General features: G+C 44.5%; 1 protein-coding gene across 4 annotated transcripts; it reads right to left on the reverse strand.

The window, feature by feature from the left end:
* Positions 1–500: 500 nt before the first annotated feature.
* Positions 501–19,767, reverse strand: LOC135556053 (kinesin-like protein KIF23). 4 transcript variants are annotated; one of them, XM_064988965.1, is made up of 24 exons: positions 19,659–19,767; positions 16,123–16,189; positions 15,868–15,996; positions 15,038–15,143; positions 14,794–14,930; positions 14,382–14,500; positions 13,983–14,153; positions 13,043–13,155; positions 12,840–12,961; positions 12,216–12,318; positions 10,697–10,776; positions 10,466–10,585; positions 10,035–10,197; positions 9,650–9,811; positions 9,073–9,239; positions 8,728–8,901; positions 6,930–7,145; positions 6,200–6,454; positions 3,014–3,250; positions 1,757–1,836; positions 1,653–1,661; positions 1,364–1,442; positions 1,198–1,250; positions 978–1,080 (listed from the first exon to the last, which is right to left on the reverse strand). In XM_064988965.1, exons 1-24 carry the CDS (start codon positions 19,670–19,672, stop codon positions 1,068–1,070), a joined length of 2,889 nt encoding a protein of 962 aa, XP_064845037.1. In that variant the 5' UTR covers positions 19,673–19,767; the 3' UTR covers positions 978–1,067. The 4 variants fall into 4 exon arrangements, with proteins under 4 accessions (XP_064845013.1, XP_064845021.1, XP_064845029.1 ...); XM_064988941.1 differs by lacking the exon at positions 1,653–1,661 and having other exon boundaries at positions 501–1,080; positions 1,749–1,836; XM_064988949.1 differs by lacking the exons at positions 1,653–1,661; positions 6,200–6,454 and having other exon boundaries at positions 501–1,080; positions 1,749–1,836.
* Between the last annotated feature and the right edge of the window lie 320 nt (positions 19,768–20,087).

Below are 20,087 nucleotides of genomic sequence, written 5' to 3' on the forward strand. Positions count from 1 at the left end.
TGCTAGTGAGCGCTTCTGTTTGGCATTTCTCATCAACTGTCAACAGACCAAAGAATGTCAAGCAAACAGTGTCAGCCACATAAAAATGTCAGTTTGTTAGCACAGCATACTGCGTGCTTAGCAAAGTCTTACAGCGATCCATTCCATTTAAAAAAGGCTGGTGCCCGTGGCCGCCTGGCTGGGGCAAATATAAGTGGATGTGAACTACAAGGTCAGCAGTTATTCAGACAGGAGTCTGGCAGTAGCGCTGTTAAGATGGGGGAAGGTTGGGTTAGGACATTAGGGAGAGTGTAACACTGTTTCCTCTAACATAACTGCTGACTTAAAAAAAAAAGACCTTAATAAAATGCATTTGATAGATTGGTACTCATGTCGTCACACCAAATCTTTTTGGATGCCAACTGGTTTCAATTGATTATGTTTGGGGCCTGCAGCGCTACATCTACCTCCAAAGCAAGACCTGCCATTCACATGGTTATACAGTAATATAAACAAGGTGGTTAAAGATAATTCTCATTTCTTGATTTATTTTTTTTCCAGTTTTTAAATAGTACATTCCTTCAAAAATACATGTATTTGCAGTCAGACAGAGACTGACCGGCAGGCTTTAGCAAAGTATATAATTGGGGTTGTTGACCTAGCAGCCTCCTACCATTGATTTTCTGCAGATTATGTGTGTGAATATAGGTCTATACAACAACAAGTGCCTTGAAACTGAGAGGAAAAAAGAAGTTACATTTTGTCATCTAAATAGTCTTTGGGTGTGAAAAAAACAGTGAAGGAAAGTTTCATAGGTGAAGGTGGAAAGCTATACAATGACACTCGATTCAATGTGATAAGAGAACAAGTTCTCTAAATCATCTAATACAAACCTCATTGAAAATGTCCCTTTTAAGCGACGGTCATGATTAAATACAACTCAGGTCTTGATCATCACTTGTCTAGAAAAACAGTTCTATAAAAAGCTTGACTTTAAAAAACAAGATGCATAGTTTAAAGTGATGGTAAGTTCACTAGTCCAATGCACAAGACAATTCCAGCATAGAAAAAGATGATCTGTCCAGTTCCTACTTCCTGCGTCTGAAAGGGATGGAGAAAAGAAGTGTAATTTGTCATCAGCATTTGATTAGTCAATACTATGAAAACATGCAATGTTGTCAGTCAAAATCCCTACTGGAATGTGATATAAATTCTCACTTCTGATAGCCATTCTGGAGACCAAGAGCTGAGCTTGTGCTTGCCACTGGTGCCTGTTGGGAGAAAACATTTGATACCTTTATGAGCAGGTATCATTACAAAGCCTAATAGCCATTTCACTCCAGCCGAGGTGAATGAGTGCTAGACAGTAGTGGGGACAGCTTACCCTGTTCTCTCTGTCGTTCCAGTCCACCTTGTTCCCATCATGTTGTCCTGGCCCGTCTCCCGATGACCTCCTCTTACGACTTCATGGAACAGAAAATATTCACATCAGGACTCTGAATGACCTACACTAAAAACACAGACACCTATTATTTCAACAAGAGGAGACATGTCCTCATCTCAACAGAAGATGATTTCCGATAGGGTTGCAAAAGTTTTCCAGAAATACCACTTGGAATATTCCTGGAAATAAGCACAAAATACAGAATCATGCAAACAGGATTTCTGGAAACCTAGAAATGCTGGGAAAGTTACCAGAATTTTGCAACGCTACACACAATCTGGCAAAGTGTCTGCATAATAACTGATGGGTTAGCCAATGGGCATACCTTGGAACAGTTGGGTATTCTGTCGAAGCGTTTCGATGTCTGTGAACTGCACGGCTTGTCCTCCACCTCTCGTTCTGAACACGTCTCCCTGAAGAGGTAGACAACTATCAGATTAAGAGATATGCCACGCAGAGACTCAAAGTGAGGGATACAAATGCATTCCCCTCCACAGGTAAATCAGGTACAGTGCATTCGGTAAGTATTCAGACCTCACAACTTTTCCCACATTTTGTTACAGCCTTATTCTAAAATGGATTAAGAAATAAAAACTACATCTATACACAATACCCCATAATGACAAAGAACAGTTTATTACATTTTAAATAAGTATTCAGACCCTTTGCTACAAGACTGCTCTCTGCGCTTTTAACGGACCTCTGAGACTATCACAGTGCTGTGAATGTTTGGAACATTTTTTTCAAACTGAGCAATCGGGGTAGCCAAACTGAACTCTTCCATAAAGACCAGATTTGTGCAATATACGACTGGGTCTCCCACCTCAGCAGCTGCAGTTCATAGTGATCATGGGCCTCTGCTATGATCAGTTTTGATACTCCTTCCATTTCAATATTATCGCTTCAGGTGCATTTATATGGAGAATTGATTACACACAGGTGGATTGTATTTATCATCATTAGTCATTTAGGTCAACATTGGATCATTCAGAGATCCTCACTGAACTTCTGGAGAGAGTTTGCTGCACTAAAAGTAAAGGGGCGGAATAATTTTGCACGCCCAATTTTTCAGTTTTTGATTTGTTAAAAAAGGTTTGAAATATCCAATAAATGTCGTTCCACTTCATGATTGTGTCCCTCTTGTTGATGATTCTTCACAAAAAAAATACAGTTTTATATCTTTATGTTTGAAGCCTGAAATGTGGCAAAAGGTCGCAAAGTTCAAGGGGGCCGAATACTTTCGCAAGGCACTGTATTTCATTTATTTTTGAATAAGGTTGTAACATAACAAAATGTGGAAAAAGTCAAAGGGTCTGAACACTTTCCGAATGCACTGTATATGGTTGTAGAAGTACAAATCTCTATTTCTGTTTGAAACAATATTACTACGACTCATTGTTCAGGTATATGGTTGTAGAAGTACAAATCTCTATTTCTGTTTGAAACATTATTACTACGACTCATTGTTCAGGTAGCCAGATCATTCAATAGTAGTCGGAAAGATTCAAACCAAGAAGGTGAAAAAGTCTAAAATATGAGACAAACAAAAAAAGAGACACCAATTGAGGGATTTTTTTTTTTTTTTTTTACCTTGATCAGTTTGGTCTGAATCTCCCCATCGGAGGCAAGCTCCTGATGCGTGAGAACATACTTGCTGCATTTAGACAGAGCTTTCTCGCTGGCCGCTGACACTTTGATTGCATTGGGTATGATTGGCTGCATGACCGTATCTAAATCCAAATTAGAGAGTGGTTTGTGATCTACCCATCGCTGCCCACCCGCTGAGTGGGAGCGTCTGTGCTGCGGGCGAGTCGGTGGCCCCGTGGTCTGGTGGGTCCCATTTAAAACAGGGAGGAAAAGACACATCTGGGGATTATTGACCGGTGGTGTTAAGGGCCATCGGGTTAGTAGTAGCAGCGTCTATGGCGGACCGGCGGCAGGCGTTAGTGGGGGTAGAGTGGGCTGGCAGAACACAGGCGTTAGTGGGGGTAGAGTGGGCTGGCAGAACACAGGCGTTAGTGGGGGTAGAGTGGGCTGGCAGAACACAGGCGTTAGTGGTGGGTAGAGTGGGCTGGCAGAACACAGGCGTTAGTGTGGGTAGAGTGGGCTGGCAGAACATAAAGCCCATGGTTTAAACACAGTATAGTTTGAGGTGGTTTGGTTAACATGTATAATTGGACAATCCTCTATGCTGTGAAGGTTCAAATAAAAGATATGATGAAGACAATTTTCTAAAACCCTTCCTGTAAGCTTGGCTAATAGAAGACCAATGACAAGTATGCTGTAAGTCAATATACAGTGGCAAGTAGGTTAACCCTTTGGAATTACCTGGATTTCTGCATTAATTGGTTTTCAAATTTGATCTGATCATCTAAGTCACAACAATAGACAGTGTGCTTAAACTAATAACTATTGTTTTGTTCTTGTCTATATTGAATACATCATTTAAACATTCAGTGTAGGTTGGAAAAAAATGTGTGAACCCCAAGGCTAATGACTTCTCCAAAAGCTAAATTGGAGTCAGCCAACCTGGAGTCCAATCAATGAGATGTTGGTTAGAGCTGCCTTGCCCTATAAAAAAAAAAAAGTTTTTTTTTTTTTTTAAATTGAGTTTGCTATTCAGAAGAAACATTGCCTGATGTGAACCATGCCTCAAATTAAAGAGATCTCAGAATACCTAAGATTAAGAATTGTTGACTTGCATAAAGCTGGAAATGGTTACAAACGCATCTCTAAAAGCCTTGATGTTCACCAGTCCACGGTAAGACAAAAGGTCTATAAATGGAGAAAGTTCAGCACTGTTGCTACTCTCCCTAGGAGTGGCAGCCCTGCAAAGATGACTGCAAGAGCACAGTGCAGAATGCTCAATGAGGTTAAGAAGAATCCTAGAGTGTCGGCTAAAGACTTCCAGAAATCTCTGGAACATGCTAACATCTGCCGAGTCCAAGAGAGTTCCTGGATGTTCCACAGCGCTACTGGCAAAATATTCTGTGGACAGATGAAACTAAAGTTGTTTGGAAGGAACACGCAACACTATGTGTGGAGAACAAAATATGCACAGCAACATGAAAATCCTCATCCCAACTGTAAAGTATGGTGGAGGGAGCCTCATGGTTTGGGCCTGCTTTGCTGCCTCAGGGCCTGGACAGCTTGCTATCAGACAGAACAATGGACAAGTTATCCAGACTTGTTGCAGGAGAATGTTAGGCTGTCTGTCCGCCAATTGAAGCTCAACAAAAGTTGGGTGATGCAACAGGACAACGACCCAAAACAGAAGTAAATCAACAACAGAATGGCTTCAACAGAAGAAAATACACCTTCTGGTCTGGCCCAGTCAGAGTCCTGACCTCAACCTGATTGAGATGCTGTGGCATGACCTCAAGAGAGCGGTTGACACCAGACATCACAAGAGGATTGCTGAACTGAAACAGTTTTGTGAAGAGGAATGTTCCAAAATTCCTCCTGACAGTTGTGCAGGTCTGATCCGCAACTACAGAAAACATTTGGCTGAGGTTATTGCTGACAAAGGAGGGTCAACCCGTTATTAAATCCAAGGGATCACAACCTTTCCCACCCTGCACTGTGAATGTTTACAGTGTGTTCAATGAAAAGTATAATTGTTTGTTAAAGCAGACGGTTGTATATATGATCAATTTATGCAGAAATCCATGTATTTCACATACTTTCTCTTGCCACTGTATATACACATTAGCTACCAACATTATGATTGAAACCAGGTTAGATATGAGTTTTACAGCAGCAATCTATAGCATTATGAATGGATTGTTTCATAAGAGTATTATTCGTACTTGGTAGTTGATTAGGATCCCCGTTAGCTTAAGCAGCTACTCTTCCTGGGGTACGCAAATAGTCTGAGGAGATGTGTGAATATTGTATATGTGAAAGTGCTGAAAAATGTTACCTACTGTAGATAATACAGCCTGCACTAGGGGACATGGTAACATAACATGGGAGGAGAATGGTGATGATAAATGTGATGAGAGGACACCCTGGTTATCAGTCCTGTGGTGACCATTACAGACAACCAAACACACATCAAGCAGCTATTGATGCAATTCTGCAGGGTGATTGTTTAAGGATCTACAAGCTTAGCGGAACTAGCTACGGTACAGCTACACACATACGAACACACAGATTAAAGGCTATAGGACTACAAGCATAGCAGAACTAACTACTGTGATGATACCAGCGTCACAATTTTTTGTTTCCATGGCAAAAATTAAAACACGAAACAGACCAAACTCTTCGGGCCTTTAAAAACCTGCTATATGGTAATATTGTGTTTTGTTTTCTTGCCATGACACTAACGAGTATCGATACTGGTATCAGCCTGGTCCTAATAGCTAGCACATGTATAGTAGGTAAGTATACAAACCAAGCAGCTACAGTTCTATCCGGGTCTAGGGTGTAGTTCTATCCGGGTCTAGTTCTATCCAGGTCTAGTTCTATCCGGGTCTAGGGTGTAGTTCTATCCAGGTCTAGTTCTATCCGGGTCTAGGGTGTAGTTCTATCCAGGTCTAGTTCTATCCGGGTCTAGGGTGCAGTTCTATCCTGGTCTAGAGTGCAGTTCTATCCGGGTCTAGTTCTACCCGGGTCTAGGGTGTAGTTCTATCCGGGTTTACAAGCACGGCAGATCCAGCTACTTAAAGTTTACCTCCTGATTTCCAAGACACAGATTAAGCCAAACGCAGGACTATTGCTTCATCTTTGTCTGGGAAACCAGTCCCTTAGAGTGAAATTCTAACACACACTAACCCTTGAGCTTGACTCTAGGTCTCGCCCATGTGTGTGGCTGGGGCCCGGAGCCTCTGTCTCAGGGGCCCATCGCTGGCCTCTCCTGCGGCCCACACTGCTGCTTCCGTATGGGGTCGCTGTTCCGTACGCACCGGGTGTCCCGGGGGGGTCCCTACCTATGGGGAACCTCTGCTCCCACTCAGAGATGACGGAGGCTACTGAGAGACTAGCAGCAGAGGAGGAGGGTGGGAGGGGGTGGCACTGAGCTGTGCTGACCTGGGGGTGGTAGCAGGAGGGAAGTCTGGGAGTATTATATGAAGGCATGGCATCTCCAACAGTGTATTCACAACGTTGTAGATAACATTGTAACAAATAGAACCAACACGATGCCCTATTCTACATGACAGACAAATCATATCTGTTCTACAGCATACAAGTTTCTATCGAAACACTGTAATGTCACAAATGTCAGTAGCGTGAAACAGAGGACAACACATGCAGGTGGCCAGTAACAGTGAGACAGCAGAGTAATAGTACATGTGGTCTGATGACACAACACCTGCTTAATAGACAGACTCATACATCTTCAACCCACCATGCAACACAACAGTCCATCAACATTAGAATAGTTCCACAGTCAATATCCATTACAATAACGTCAAATCAATCATTTCTAGATGGAGAGAGAATGACAGAGCGAGGGGGAGACGGAGAGATGCGAGCGGGAGAAAGAGAGGCAGTAACAACTCACGGGCAGTGGCGAGCGAGATCTCTTCTCAGGGGCGCGAGGATGGTCCTTCTCCCGGGAGTTCCTCTGGGGCTTGTCTGGGGGTGGTGGGGGACGCTGCTGCTCTGAGGTGGCGCTGTTGTTGCTCTCTGATACGATGGCCTTCAGCTGCTTCAGCTTCTCATCCTTCACCCACAGCTTGTTCTGCATCTCCAGCTGCTTGGCGTTCACACGGCGCTCCTGAGGTAGCAAGAGGAAGACCAATGTTAACTACACAACTTCAACAAAAACTTCAACAAAATGACCCCCCCAGTCTGGGGGTTAGCTGAGGGTTACAGTCTGGGGTAGCACTGAACTACAGTCTGGGGTTAGTTAGCAGCTGAGGGACCCCCCACAGTCTGGGGTTAGTTAGCAGCTGAGGGACTACAGTCTGGGGTTAGTTAGCAGCTGAGGGACCCCCCTTACAGTCTGGGGTTAGTTAGTTAGTTGAGCTGAGGGACCCCCCCCACAGTCTGGGGTTAGTTAGCAGCTGAGGGACCCCCCCCCCTGGGGTTAGTTAGCAGCTGAGGGACAGTCTGGGGGGGTTAGTTAGCTGGGGAGGGACCCCCTACAGTCTGGGGTTAGTTAGCAGCTGAGGGACCCCCTTACAGTCTGGGGGTTAGCAGTGAGGGAGTACAGTCTGGGGTTAGTTAGCAGCTTACAGTCTGGGGTTAGTTAGCAGCTGACCCCCTCACAGTCTGGGGGGACCCCCCTTACAGTCTGGGGTTAGTTAGCAGCTGAGGGACCCCCCACAGTCTGGGGTTAGTTACAGTCTGGGGTAGTTAGCAGCTGAGGGACCCCCTTACAGTCTGGGGTTAGTTAGCAGCTGAGGGACCCCCCTTACAGTCTGGGGTTAGTTAGCAGCTGAGTGACCCCCTCACAGTCTGGGGTTAGTTAGCAGCTGAGGGACCCCCCTCACAGTCTGGGGTTAGTTAGCAGCTGAGGGACCCCCTTACAGTCTGGGGATAGTTAGCAGCTGAGGGACCCCCCTTACAGTCTGGGGTTAGTTAGCAGCTGAGGGACCCCCCTCACAGTCTGGGGTTAGTGACCCCCTTACAGTCTGGGGATAGTTAGCAGCTGAGGGACCCCCCTTACAGTCTGGGGTTAGTTAGCAGCTGAGGGACCCCCCTTACAGTCTGGGGTTAGTTAGCAGCTGAGGGACCCCCCTTACAGTCTGGGGATAGTTAGTCTGGGGTTAGTTAGCAGCTGAGGGACCCCCCTTACAGTCTGGGGATAGTTAGTCTGGGGTTAGTTAGCAGCTGAGGGACCCCCCTTACAGTCTGGGGTTAGTTAGCAGCTGAGGGACCCCCCTTACAGTCTGGGGTTAGTTAGCAGCTGAGGGACCCCCCTTACAGTCTGGGGTTAGTTAGCAGCTGAGGACAGTCTGGGGTTAGTTAGCAGCTGAGGGACCCCCCTTACAGTCTGGGGTTAGTTAGCAGCTGAGGGACCCCCCTTACAGTCTGGGGGGACCCCCTTACAGTCTGGGGGGTTAGTTAGCAGCTGAGGGACCCCCCCCTTACAGTCTGGGGTTAGTTAGTCTTAGCAGCTGAGGGACCCCCTTACAGTCTGGGGTTAGTTAGCAGCTGAGGGACCCCCCTTACAGTCTGGGGTTAGTTAGCAGCTGAGGGACCCCCCTTACAGTCTGGGGTTAGTTAGCAGCTGAGGGACCCCCCTCACAGTCTGGGGTTAGTTAGCAGCTTAGTGACCAGATCTATTGAAAGAGTGAAGGAGGGCTGAGTGAGTGGAGGGAGGGTTGAGGGGAGGAGGGTAACACTCCACTTACACACTCCTTCTCCCACTGGTGTTTGGTGTCAGACACCATGCCCTGCATGCGTGCCTCCATGCGCTTCCTCTCCGACAGCTCCCGCTGCAGCCTCTGCTCACGGCTCTCCAGCTCCTGCTGCAGCGACCGCTTGTCCCCCTCATAGATATTGGTGGTCTTCTGAAGAATGTCAATCTGAGAGGGGTGGGCATAAGGCAATAAAGGTATGTAAAAAGTTCTGGATCATTTTGAAATGAGTTCAATTAGGATGTACGAATGAATGGGTTTCAGTGATATAAAAATGTAGCTGAGGAGAGAACGAGGCGGGGAGGGAGAGAGAAGAGAGAGGGAGGACTGCCACTTCACCTTGTATTCCAGCATTTTGGATTTCTTCTCCAGCCGATCCATCTCATTCTTCTGGTTGAACATGATCTTGTCCTTCTCCCCTAGTTTACCCCGCTGTTCATGGATAAAGTTCTCCTTGGCCATCAGATGGCCATCAAACTCCTGGAGCATGGATTTCAGCGTGTGGGCTGTTGGTAAGGGGAAAAGGAATGGAAATTAATCCATTGGTACAAATTTAACTTTAATCTTGTCCACTAAAGGTAGACAATATGTTTACACTAACTAAACATTTATGTATATCAAAACATGCCCTAAGAAAAGCCAGATGAACATCAAAAGACAATGATGAATTTAAATAGAGGATGTCTATGACATTTCAAACGATAGGAGACTAAATGTGCAGCTCTAAAGCCCGTAGTATTTTATTAGGATCCCCTTAAGACGTTGCTGAAGCAGCAGCTACTCTTCCTGCAGTCAACACAGAACATGACATAATACAGAACATTAACAGACAACTACAGTCCATACATTTAAAATAAATAGAGGTCCTGTACTGACAAAATACCCTTAATTATGTCTATAGTGGCCTGGTCCGTACCAGTTCTGGTGTACTGCTCAGTGATCATCTGGCGGATGCGGTGCCTCCTCTCCAGCACCTCTATGAGGCGGGGCAGGATCTGCTCATCGGTGGGGTCCACCAACTCACAGGCAGGCAGGGCTGGCAGGCTGTCCAGGAGCTGGTTCAGCACCGAGCCATCCTCTGGAAGATCAGTGAAGAACAGATTAACTTGACTTAACATTAGTGCTGGCTGAGGTGGTGGTCACATTGGACGGTTCTAACATGACCCATGTACAATCAGATGCTTTAAAATGAGATGTGAAAGCCCTCCTGCTTTGTAGCTAGCTAGCTAGAGATTATATATATCTATATATATCTAGCTCTATCTCTCTCTCTCTGTGTGTGATTATGTGTGTGTACATACCGGTGTTGTTGGATCCCCCAGGGCGCTCCTCCTGGCGTCGTGACAACTCATCTCTGAAGGCCTGGTTCCGGTGTCTCCGCCCCGCCGCCAGGCTGCAAATGGGCCTGTCCACCGGCCGCGCCACCTCAACCTCCTGGGTCAACTCCGCAAAGCGCATGACCAACTGAAGGAACACACACACGGTTACGTCTGGTTGATATTTCCCTCACTTAGGGTTGTTATTAGGATTTAACTCCGATCAGTTACCATGGTTTCTTAGGGCTGTTATTAGGATTTAACTCAGATCAGTTACCATGGTTTCTTAGGGCTGTTATTAGGATCTAACTCAGATCAGTTACCATGGTTTCTTGGGGCTGTTATTGGGATCTAATTTCAGATCAGTTACCATGGTTTCTTGGGGCTGTTATTAGGATCTAACTCAGATCAGTTACCATGGTTTCTTCATAGTCGTCGGCTTTAGGGTTGACACACACAACCATGCGGACTTTCCCTTCACCGTCAAAATAGTTCTTGAACAGATGAGTGACTTTAGAGTCTCTGTAAGGAACCATCTGAAACAAAAACACAGTATCATTGTGATACTTTATGACATAATATCAGTGCTTGACTCCTCTGGTCTACAGTTTTATCAAGTACACAGAGATTCATTCAAAATGACCAACCCGGTTTGTTCCACACATCTGGTTCTCTCTGAGGACTTCTATACAGGTGCGTAAGGTCATCAGGGACTGGTTGATGTTGCCTGGGGAAAGAGTGGAGATGCCAGGTAAAGATGGGTGCATGTTGTGAAGTTGTCAGTAGGTCAGTACTAGTCTGGGTACCAGTCTGTTTCGCCATGATTCCACTCCTGTCATGCTAAACATGTGGCATATGACACAGAGCACAAGGAGTGGAATGTTCGCTAAACAGACTGGTCCCCAGGCTCGGTCAGTGGTGCTGTTAGACAAACAGAATGTGAGCTAAACAGACTGGTCCCCAGGCTCGGTCAGTGGTGCTGTTAGACAAACAGAATGTGAGCTAAACAGACTGGTCTCCAGGCTCGGTCAGTGGTGCTGTTAGACAAACAGAATGTGAGCTAAACAGACTGGTCCCCAGGCTCGGTCAGTGGTGCTGTTAGACAAACAGAATGTGAGCTAAACAGACTGGTCCCCAGGCTCGGTCAGTGGTGCTGTTAGACAAACAGAATGTGAGCTAAACAGACTGGTCCCCAGGCTCGGTCAGTGGTGCTGTTAGACAAACAGAAGCTAAACAAACAGAATGTTAGACAAACAGAATGCTAAACAGACTGGTCCCCAGGCTAGGTCAGTGGTGCTGTTAGACAAACAGAATGTGAGCTAAACAGACTGGTCCCCAGGCTCGGTCAGTGGTGCTGTTAGACAAACAGAATGTGAGCTAAACAGACTGGTCCCCAGGCTCGGTCAGTGGTGCTGTTAGACAAACAGAATGTGAGCTAAACAGACTGGTCCCCAGGCTCGGTCAGTGGTGCTGTTAGACAAACAGAATGTGAGCTAAACAGACTGGTCTCCAGGCTCGGTCAGTGGTGCTGTTAGACAAACAGAATGTTCGCTAAACAGACTGGTCTCCAGGCTCGGTCAGTGGTGCTGTTAGACAAACAGAATGTTCGCTAAACAGACTGGTCCCCAGGCTAGGTCAGTGGTGCTGTTAGACAAACAGAATGTGAGCTAAACAGACTGGTCCCCAGGCTAGGTCAGTGGTGCTGTTAGACAAACAGAATGTGAGCTAAACAGACTGGTCCCCAGGCTAGGTCAGTGGTGCTGTTAGACAAACAGAATGTGAGCTAAACAGACTGGTCTCCAGGCTCGGTCAGTGGTGCTGTTAGACAAACAGAATGTTAGCTAAACAGACTGGTCCCCAGGCTCGGTCAGTGGTGCTGTTAGACAAACAGAATGTGAGCTAAACAGACTGGTCTCCAGGCTCGGTCAGTGGTGCTGTTAGACAAACAGAATGTGAGCTAAACAGACTGGTCCCCAGGCTCGGTCAGTGGTGCTGTTAGACAAACAGAATGTGAGCTAAACAGACTGGTCCCCAGGCTCGGTCAGTGGTGCTGTTAGACAAACAGAATGTGAGCTAAACAGACTGGTCCCCAGGCTCGGTCAGTGGTGCTGTTAGACAAACAGAAAAGTAAAGGATTGTTCAATGGGTCCTACGTTGTCAACTCACCTGCTTCCCGGAGGCGGCTGCCCTCTGCTTTAGTCCTGCTGGTGCGTTCACTCCCTGCCAGGTCCACCAGACACAGCTGGCTAACAGTCACCTGGTTCTTGTCCTGTAACACAGCCAGGCTAGGCTATCAGAGGCTAGGCTATCAGAGCTAGCACTGGTTGATGTCCATGTGGTCCAGTGATAGCTGTTAGCATGCCTGCTCTGCATTGGGTCTTCTAGTGAAACATACATAAGCTAACACAGCTTCTACTAGTGACGGAGCAACAGATATATATTGTGCTAGCTCACATAGTAATTAAAGGATGTTTGTGTTTGTTATCTTAAGGTTAGGTCAAAGCAGGGATGGAGAGTAGACCAATCCACTGAGCCCAGGCTAGTACTGGTCACACCAGGCTGGTAGAACATTTTCCCAACTAGCCTCCCGGTTAGAGACATTTTGTATTTTCAGATATCGCATGGCACAGATATTAAACCAAGGCTACTAAAAGAATGTGGTGTACTAGCCTGGCTGGCCAGTGCCCAAAATCCTTGTTCCATCCCTGGGTCAAAAGGTAGTGGATTTTGTCATCACTTCTATATGAAGAACTGTATCGGCAAGATATAAAGATGCAAGGTTCAAGTCACCTGCAGAATGTGGTCTCCATCTGCGTCCAGCGGAGCTTGTGCCAGTTTGACAATGAACACACTGTGAGAGCGACTGGACTCACAGTTCAGCTGAGTATCGGCAATCCTCCTTTTCTTTTGGCCTGGACAGAAGCAAATACTGTGGACTAATAGAGGGAAGAAGAGAGTTTTCCTTCGAAAGAAATGACTAAAATCCCACTCACCCCGCCAAAACACTTCGAAGGCTTCCTCTGTGGACTTCACCTCGACCTCTGTGCATCCCGACACATACATGTTGTGGTTCTGGTCCTCACGTAAAATCTTTGATTGAGGCGGTCTGCAACCGCGGAGAGCAACAATACGGTTAACCACCACACAGCCTACAACACATAAACTAGACTATAACCACAAGCAAGAAGTCAACATGACAATGCTAAAACAACGGTTGTGACTGTTCAAAACAGTCAAGGGAAAAGACATGCATTATGTCAAGCTTCCCAGCCGCAGCACAGATCAGTTTCCACTCCGTCATTCAGGGACGTGTTAACACCAACCTCATGATAATCAGCAGGTTGAAAACACTACCTCTACAAAGGCAACCAGAGACAGAGGGATAGAAGCAATACGACACGTTGAAATGTTTATACTATATAATAACACCACATACCATACACATTACATGCAGGGTTCTAGATTGGGAGGGGATGACGGTACCATACGCATTACATGCAGGGTCCCTACATTGGGAGGGGATGTAGTGGAGGGATGATGGCTAGATAATTCTGCCATGTTTTTCTACTTTTAAACTGTATACACTTAGCCTGGGACCAGATTTATGAAACTGCTTCAAAAGGTGAAACAAAGCTAGTTGATCAGTGTGGTCCCAGGCTAGTTTCACACTGACCACGTACATCAACTCAGGGTTCTGTAGAGGTGTGCCTCCACCGGGTCGCCTAACAAACACTTCACATCGCTAACCTACAATACATCTTACATTGACTGGTGCATTCTGAACACTAAAATTAACTGTAGAAGATAAATGACAGGAAAGACGTGGGGTAGGACCACTCTGGCAGAATGATGATACTGGTCTCCCTTTACACATCTTTTTAATTAAATGACACAAAAATACATAACTACTGGTAACACAAAGCCTGGACTTACTTGGGTCGTATAGGGTCTATTGGTGCGTCTTCCAGCAGATCGTAGATGTAGTTATTGTATATTTCTATGTAGGATACAAACACACTGTAGCAGCTGTCCTCGTCAACTCCCTCACATTTGCAAGCCTCCTCTGGACTGATCATGTCTGCAAACTCTGGGTCAGGTTTTTGCCTTAAGGACAGAACCAACACAAAACCTCAGTCTCAAACCAGCTTCAACAAATCAAGAAAGTGCTATTTCCAGTATCATTTCAACAGGTTGTCTTTATGTCATCCAAATAGTCTCTGAAACACTAAAATCAATGCATGAAAGATGTCAATAACCTAGCATCTATTTACATCCGAGGGTGATCACAAATGTGTGCAGGAAACATGTTTGGCTTATAAAACCCATGCATACTTTGAGGACGGTGTTTTGGGCATGGTGGACTGTTGATTTGATTCTCTCTTCTGTCTCTCCAGGAGAGCATCCACCTGACCTTGGATCTCCATGCCATTCTTGTCATCTGTCCTAAACACCTGCGAGATTGAACATTTGAAAGCTAGATGTATAGGGATTAGCGCTCAATTTAACATTTGGAGAACCTGAAATTCAAATAGTAAAATAATATTAGCTTTTTTGCACATATTTGCTGTTGAATAAAATGACCAACTCAAAGTTAAGTCTCTCACAAGCACTTGATTGGCTAGTGTACCAACACATTCAGTTCAATGTATAAATCTCTGATGAAAAGACAAGGACAAAAGCATACATTGATGCTCTGTAGGAACAGAGTTGTACACCCAGAGATATGACAGAAAATAAGTCTTACAAATCTCTTGGCCTGTAATGGACCGATGCTGTTGAATAGCATGTCCAGGGAGCGGGGGAGGAGACCACCTTCTCCAGGAGAGCCTGTCATGGTAAACGTCTTTCCACTGCCTGTGACGCCGTAAGTGAAAAGCAATCCTATGGACAGCAAAGAAAAACAAAAAAACACTCAACACCCTGTCGAAACCGAATACTTTAAAAATGTATGCGTTATTAAAAATAAATGAGCAGTTTCGCTCACTTACCATTCTTGCAGTGAATGAGGTCATCCACAAGTGGTTTGGCAACATCCTCAAACAACTCTATTTGGGAGGTTTGAATTCCAAACACTTTTTTAAAGGAGTACTGAGTCTGAAAGAAAGCACGTTCATTATGATATGACATCATAGAGAGAGAGTCTGAAAGAACACGTTCATTATGATATGAAATCATAGAGAGAGAGTCTGAAAGAACACGTTCATTATGATATGACATCATAGAGAGAGTCGGTCTGTGAAAGAAAGCACGTTCATTATGAGATGACATCATAGAGAGAGAGTCTGAAAGAACACGTTCATTATGAGATGGCATCATAGAGAGAGAGTCTGAAAGAACACGTTCATTATGAGATGACATCATAGAGAGAGAGTCTGAAAGAACACGTTCATTATGATATGACATCATAGAGAGAGAGTCTGAAAGAACACGTTCATTATGAGATGACATCATAGAGAGAGAGTCTGAAAGAACACGTTCATTATGAGATGACATCATAGAGAGAGTCTGAAAGAACACGTTCATTATGATATGACATCATAGAGAGAGAGTCTGAAAGAACACGTTCATTATGAGATGGCATCATAGAGAGAGTCGGTCTGTGAAAGAAAGCACGTTCATTATGATATGACCTCATAGAGAGAGTCGGTCTGTGAAAGCACGTTCATTATGATATGACATCATAGAGAGAGTCTGAAAGAACACGTTCCTTATAAGATGACATAGAGAGACGGTCTATGAAAGAAAACACTTCATGATGAGATGACACAGGAAGACGCATCATAGAGAGAGAGATGTGATGTCCGTGTTACACCTGTACCTCTTTGTATTCCCCATTGCGGTTGGCTTTGATGCCATCAGGAGCATGCAGCTGAATGGTGGTGCTGCTGATCATTTCAATACAACACTCCTCATCTGTAGCACCTAAAGGGCGGATACGGCAGTACACCTGCACACAGAAAATCACCATACTGTAAGACGTGTTATTCATTAGCTACGTATACATTATTTAGTCATTATCAACTTGCTTTTAGTAACTATTAATTGAGGTGACAGCTGACAGTGACCAACTTACACCAACTGGGTCTTTTTGTGTGTGGGATGTTTTCTTCAGGGGTGGCCTCCGTGGAGTTTTGCCCTTTCTGTGAAATGAATGAGGGGCATTTAGAGGTTGAGTAGCTACAGTACATTTATGGCAGGGTAGCCTAGTGGTTAGAGCGTTGGACTAGTAACCGGAAGGTTGCAAGTTCAAATCCCCGAGCTGACAAGGTACAAATCTGTCGTTCTGCCCCTGAACAGGCAGTTGACCCACTGTTCCTATGCTGTCATTGAAAATAAGAATTTGTTCTTAACTGACTTGCCTGGTTAAATAAAGGTAAAATAAAATTAAAATAAAAATTTACACAGTGATGGACTCGGAGAAAGTGGCTAAAAAATAAAAAAAAAACCCACTACAGCAAGACATGGCTAGCATAACTAACACATAATTATCTACAAATCCATAAGACAGTAGATCCGACCCGCTTGCTTACAGCTGCACTCGGGTCAGACAGGGTTCATGTGTAGATTAACATTTCAGTTAGTGCTAAACACAGCTGCTAGAATCCTGACTAGAACCAAAAAACGTGATCATATTACTCCAGTGCTAAGCCTCTTCCTGTCAAGGCTAGGGCTGATTTCAAGGTTTTACTGCTAACCTACAAAGCAGTACATGGGCTTGCTCCTCCCTATCTTTCCGATTTGGTCCTGCCACACGTACGCTACGGTCACAAGATGCAGGCCTCCCTACTGTCCCTAGAACACCTAAGCAAACAGCTGGAGACAGGGCTTTCTCCTATAGAGATCCACTTTTATGGAATGGTCTGCCTATTCATTGTGAGAGACACAGACTCTGTCTCAACCTTGAAGTCGTTATTGAAGACCCACCTCTTCAGTAGGTCCTATGACTGAGTGTAGTCTGGCCCAGGAGCGAAGGTGAACAGAAAAGCACTGGAGCAACGAATCGCACTTGCTTATATCCTGCCTGTTTGGCCGAGCCCGCGGGGTACAGTGTCTCCCGGCCCCTCCGGTCTCAGCCTCCCATATTTATGCTGCAATAGTTTGTGGGTCAGTCTGTTATATCTGGAGTATTTCTCCTGTCTGAATAAGTGTACTCTCTCTAATCCTCTCTCGGAGGACCTGAGCCCTAGGACCATGCCTCAGGACTACCTGGCCTGATGACTCCTTGCTGTCAGAGACCTGGCCAGGTGGTGCCAGAATAACAACCTATCCCTCAACGTAACCAAGACTAAGGAGATTATTGTGGACTACAGGAAAAGGAGGACCAAGCACGTCCCCATTCTCATCGATGGGGCTGTAGTGGAGCAGGTTGAGAGCTTCATGTTCCTTGGTGTCGACATCAACAAACTAGAATGGTCCAAACACACCAAGACAGTCGTGAAGAGGGCACGACAAAGCCCATTACCCCTCAGGAAACTAAAAAGATTTGGCATGGGTCCTGAGATCCTCAAAAAAGTTCTACAGCTGCAACATTGAGAGCATCCTGACTGGTTGCATCACTGCTTGGTACGGCAATTGCTCGGCCTCTGACCGCAAGGCATTACAGAGGGTAGTGTGTACAGCCCAGTACATCACTGGGGCTAAGCTGCCTGCCATCCAGGACCTCTACACCAGGCTGTGTCTGAGGAAGGCCCTAAGAATTGTCAAAGACACCAGCCATAGACCGTTCTCTAGGACAAAAAGGCTTCTCAACAGTTTTTACCCCCAAGCCATAAGACTCCTGAACAGGTAATCAAATGGCTACCCGGACTATTTGCATTGTTTGCCACCAACCCCTCTTTTTACGCTGCTGCTACTCTGTTTATCATATATGCATAGTCACGTTAACTATACATTCATGTACATTCTACCTCAATTGGGCCGACCAACCAGTGCTCCCTCACATTGGCTAACCGGGCTATCTGCATTGTGTCCCGCCACCCACCAACCCCTCGTTTACGTACTCTACTCTCTGTTCATCATATATGCATAGTCACTTTAACCATATCTACATACTACCTCAATTAGCCTGACTAACCAGTGTCTGTATGTTGCCTCACTACTGCATATAGCCTGTCTATTTACTGTTTTATTTCTTTACTTACCTATTGTTCAATACATTTTTTGCACTATTGGTTAGAGCCTCTAAGTAAGCATTTCACTGTAAGGTCTACACCGGTTGTATTCTGCGCACGTGACAAATAAAAACTTTGATTTGTCCCCAGTCCACCTGGTCATGCTGCTGCTCCCAGACCTGCTGTTATCAAATCTCTAGAGACAGCAGGAGCAGTAGAGAGTATGAGAGTATATATATATAAATATATATATATATATATATATATATATATAAATAAATAAATAAATAAATAAATAAATAAATAAATAAATATATATATATATATATAAATAAATATATATATATATAAATAAATAAATATATATATAAATAAATAAATAAATATATAATTATTTTTTTGAAGCCTTCTATTTAACCAGGTAGGCCGGTTGAGAACAAGTTTACAACTGCATCCTGGCTGCAGTTGTAAAGCAGTGTGACAAAAAACAGAGTTACACATGGAATAAACAAACGTACAGCCAACAACACAATAGAAAAAAGTATATATACAGTGTGTGCAAATGAGAAGATTAGGGAGGTAAGACAATAAATAGGCCCTAGTGACGAAGTAATTACAATTTAGCAATTAAACACTGGAGTGATAGATACTCTGAATGATCGGCTATGAAAAGCCAACGACATTTACTCCTGAGGTGCTGACCTGTTGCACCCTCTACAACCACTGTGATTATTATTATTTGACCCAGATGGTCATGTATGAACATTTGAACATCTTGGCCACGTTCTGTTATATGCACCAGATGTATCTCCGAAAACTGTCCATTTCGTTTTCATGCTAGGTAGCAGAAGCCACAGCAGTCATTTTGGACTGGCAGTGTCAGCCAATCAACTCCTTTCTTGTTCAACTTGACATGCCATTCCATAATGGCCGATGTGGCTACTACTAGCTAGCATTAGGACAGACGGCAGTTTACTTAAAACTAACCGTTCAATCTTATTGGTGTAACTATTGGGATAATGGGACAATGGGACAATTCGGAGTACAAGGCATTTATTCATTCCTGCATTGAGGTACCTTTCCGATACATGTTGCACTGTTTCCCAGTGCATTAAGTTACACAGTTAGCCTGTCAGACCCTGGCGCAGCTGTAAGCAAGCGGGTTGGATCTGCTGGCTACAAAATCAGCCCACCCTTCAGAAAAGTATACATGTTCAAGTCAACCTCGCAAACTGGCGTCTCAATTTGTGTTGGCTAACGTCTATGCATTATGTTGGAGTAGCTTGCTAAACTGGCGAACATTACATTTGACATGATACTTAGATATCACGCCATTGTGGCGAGTTAGTTATCAATGCAGGTTATCTGCCGGTTTAGTTAGCTAGAAGGCTAAAATGCTAAGTGCTGGCTACCTTGTTCGCTATCGTTACTAAACTCCTTACGAATACAACCACAATAGTTAACGAATGAAAACGTTACATAATAGTATTGTACTTACGCAGGTCTTTGCATTTTTAATATTGCCTTTATCTTTCCCCTTAAGTTCGATTAACTTCTTCAGTTTTTGAAAATTCCCTCTCGTGTCACGTCACGTAGGTGTTGGTGGTTTTGCGCCAATAAAAACGCAGACAGCTTAATCATTATGCGAAGGAAGCCCCGCCCCCATAAAGTACCTTCTTATCTGCCCTGACCGAACATATAGGATCAGCGGAGTGTGTGCTGCACACTTCTGCATTATATGTTGCGAATAAAACTAACCATATCTTCAATAATCATTCAATAAAAAAACAATATTGTGTACAATGTCTTTTTCAAGAATATTGTGCGCCTATGATAAAATCCAAAGTGATCCTCTAGCCTACATGTGATTAAGTGATTAATGAAATAAGAAAAACAAAGTGTGCTCTTCAACTGTACTACAATGAGA

This window comes from Oncorhynchus masou, chromosome 2 (genome assembly GCF_036934945.1).
Source record: "Oncorhynchus masou masou isolate Uvic2021 chromosome 2, UVic_Omas_1.1, whole genome shotgun sequence".
NCBI lineage: Eukaryota > Metazoa > Chordata > Actinopteri > Salmoniformes > Salmonidae > Oncorhynchus > Oncorhynchus masou.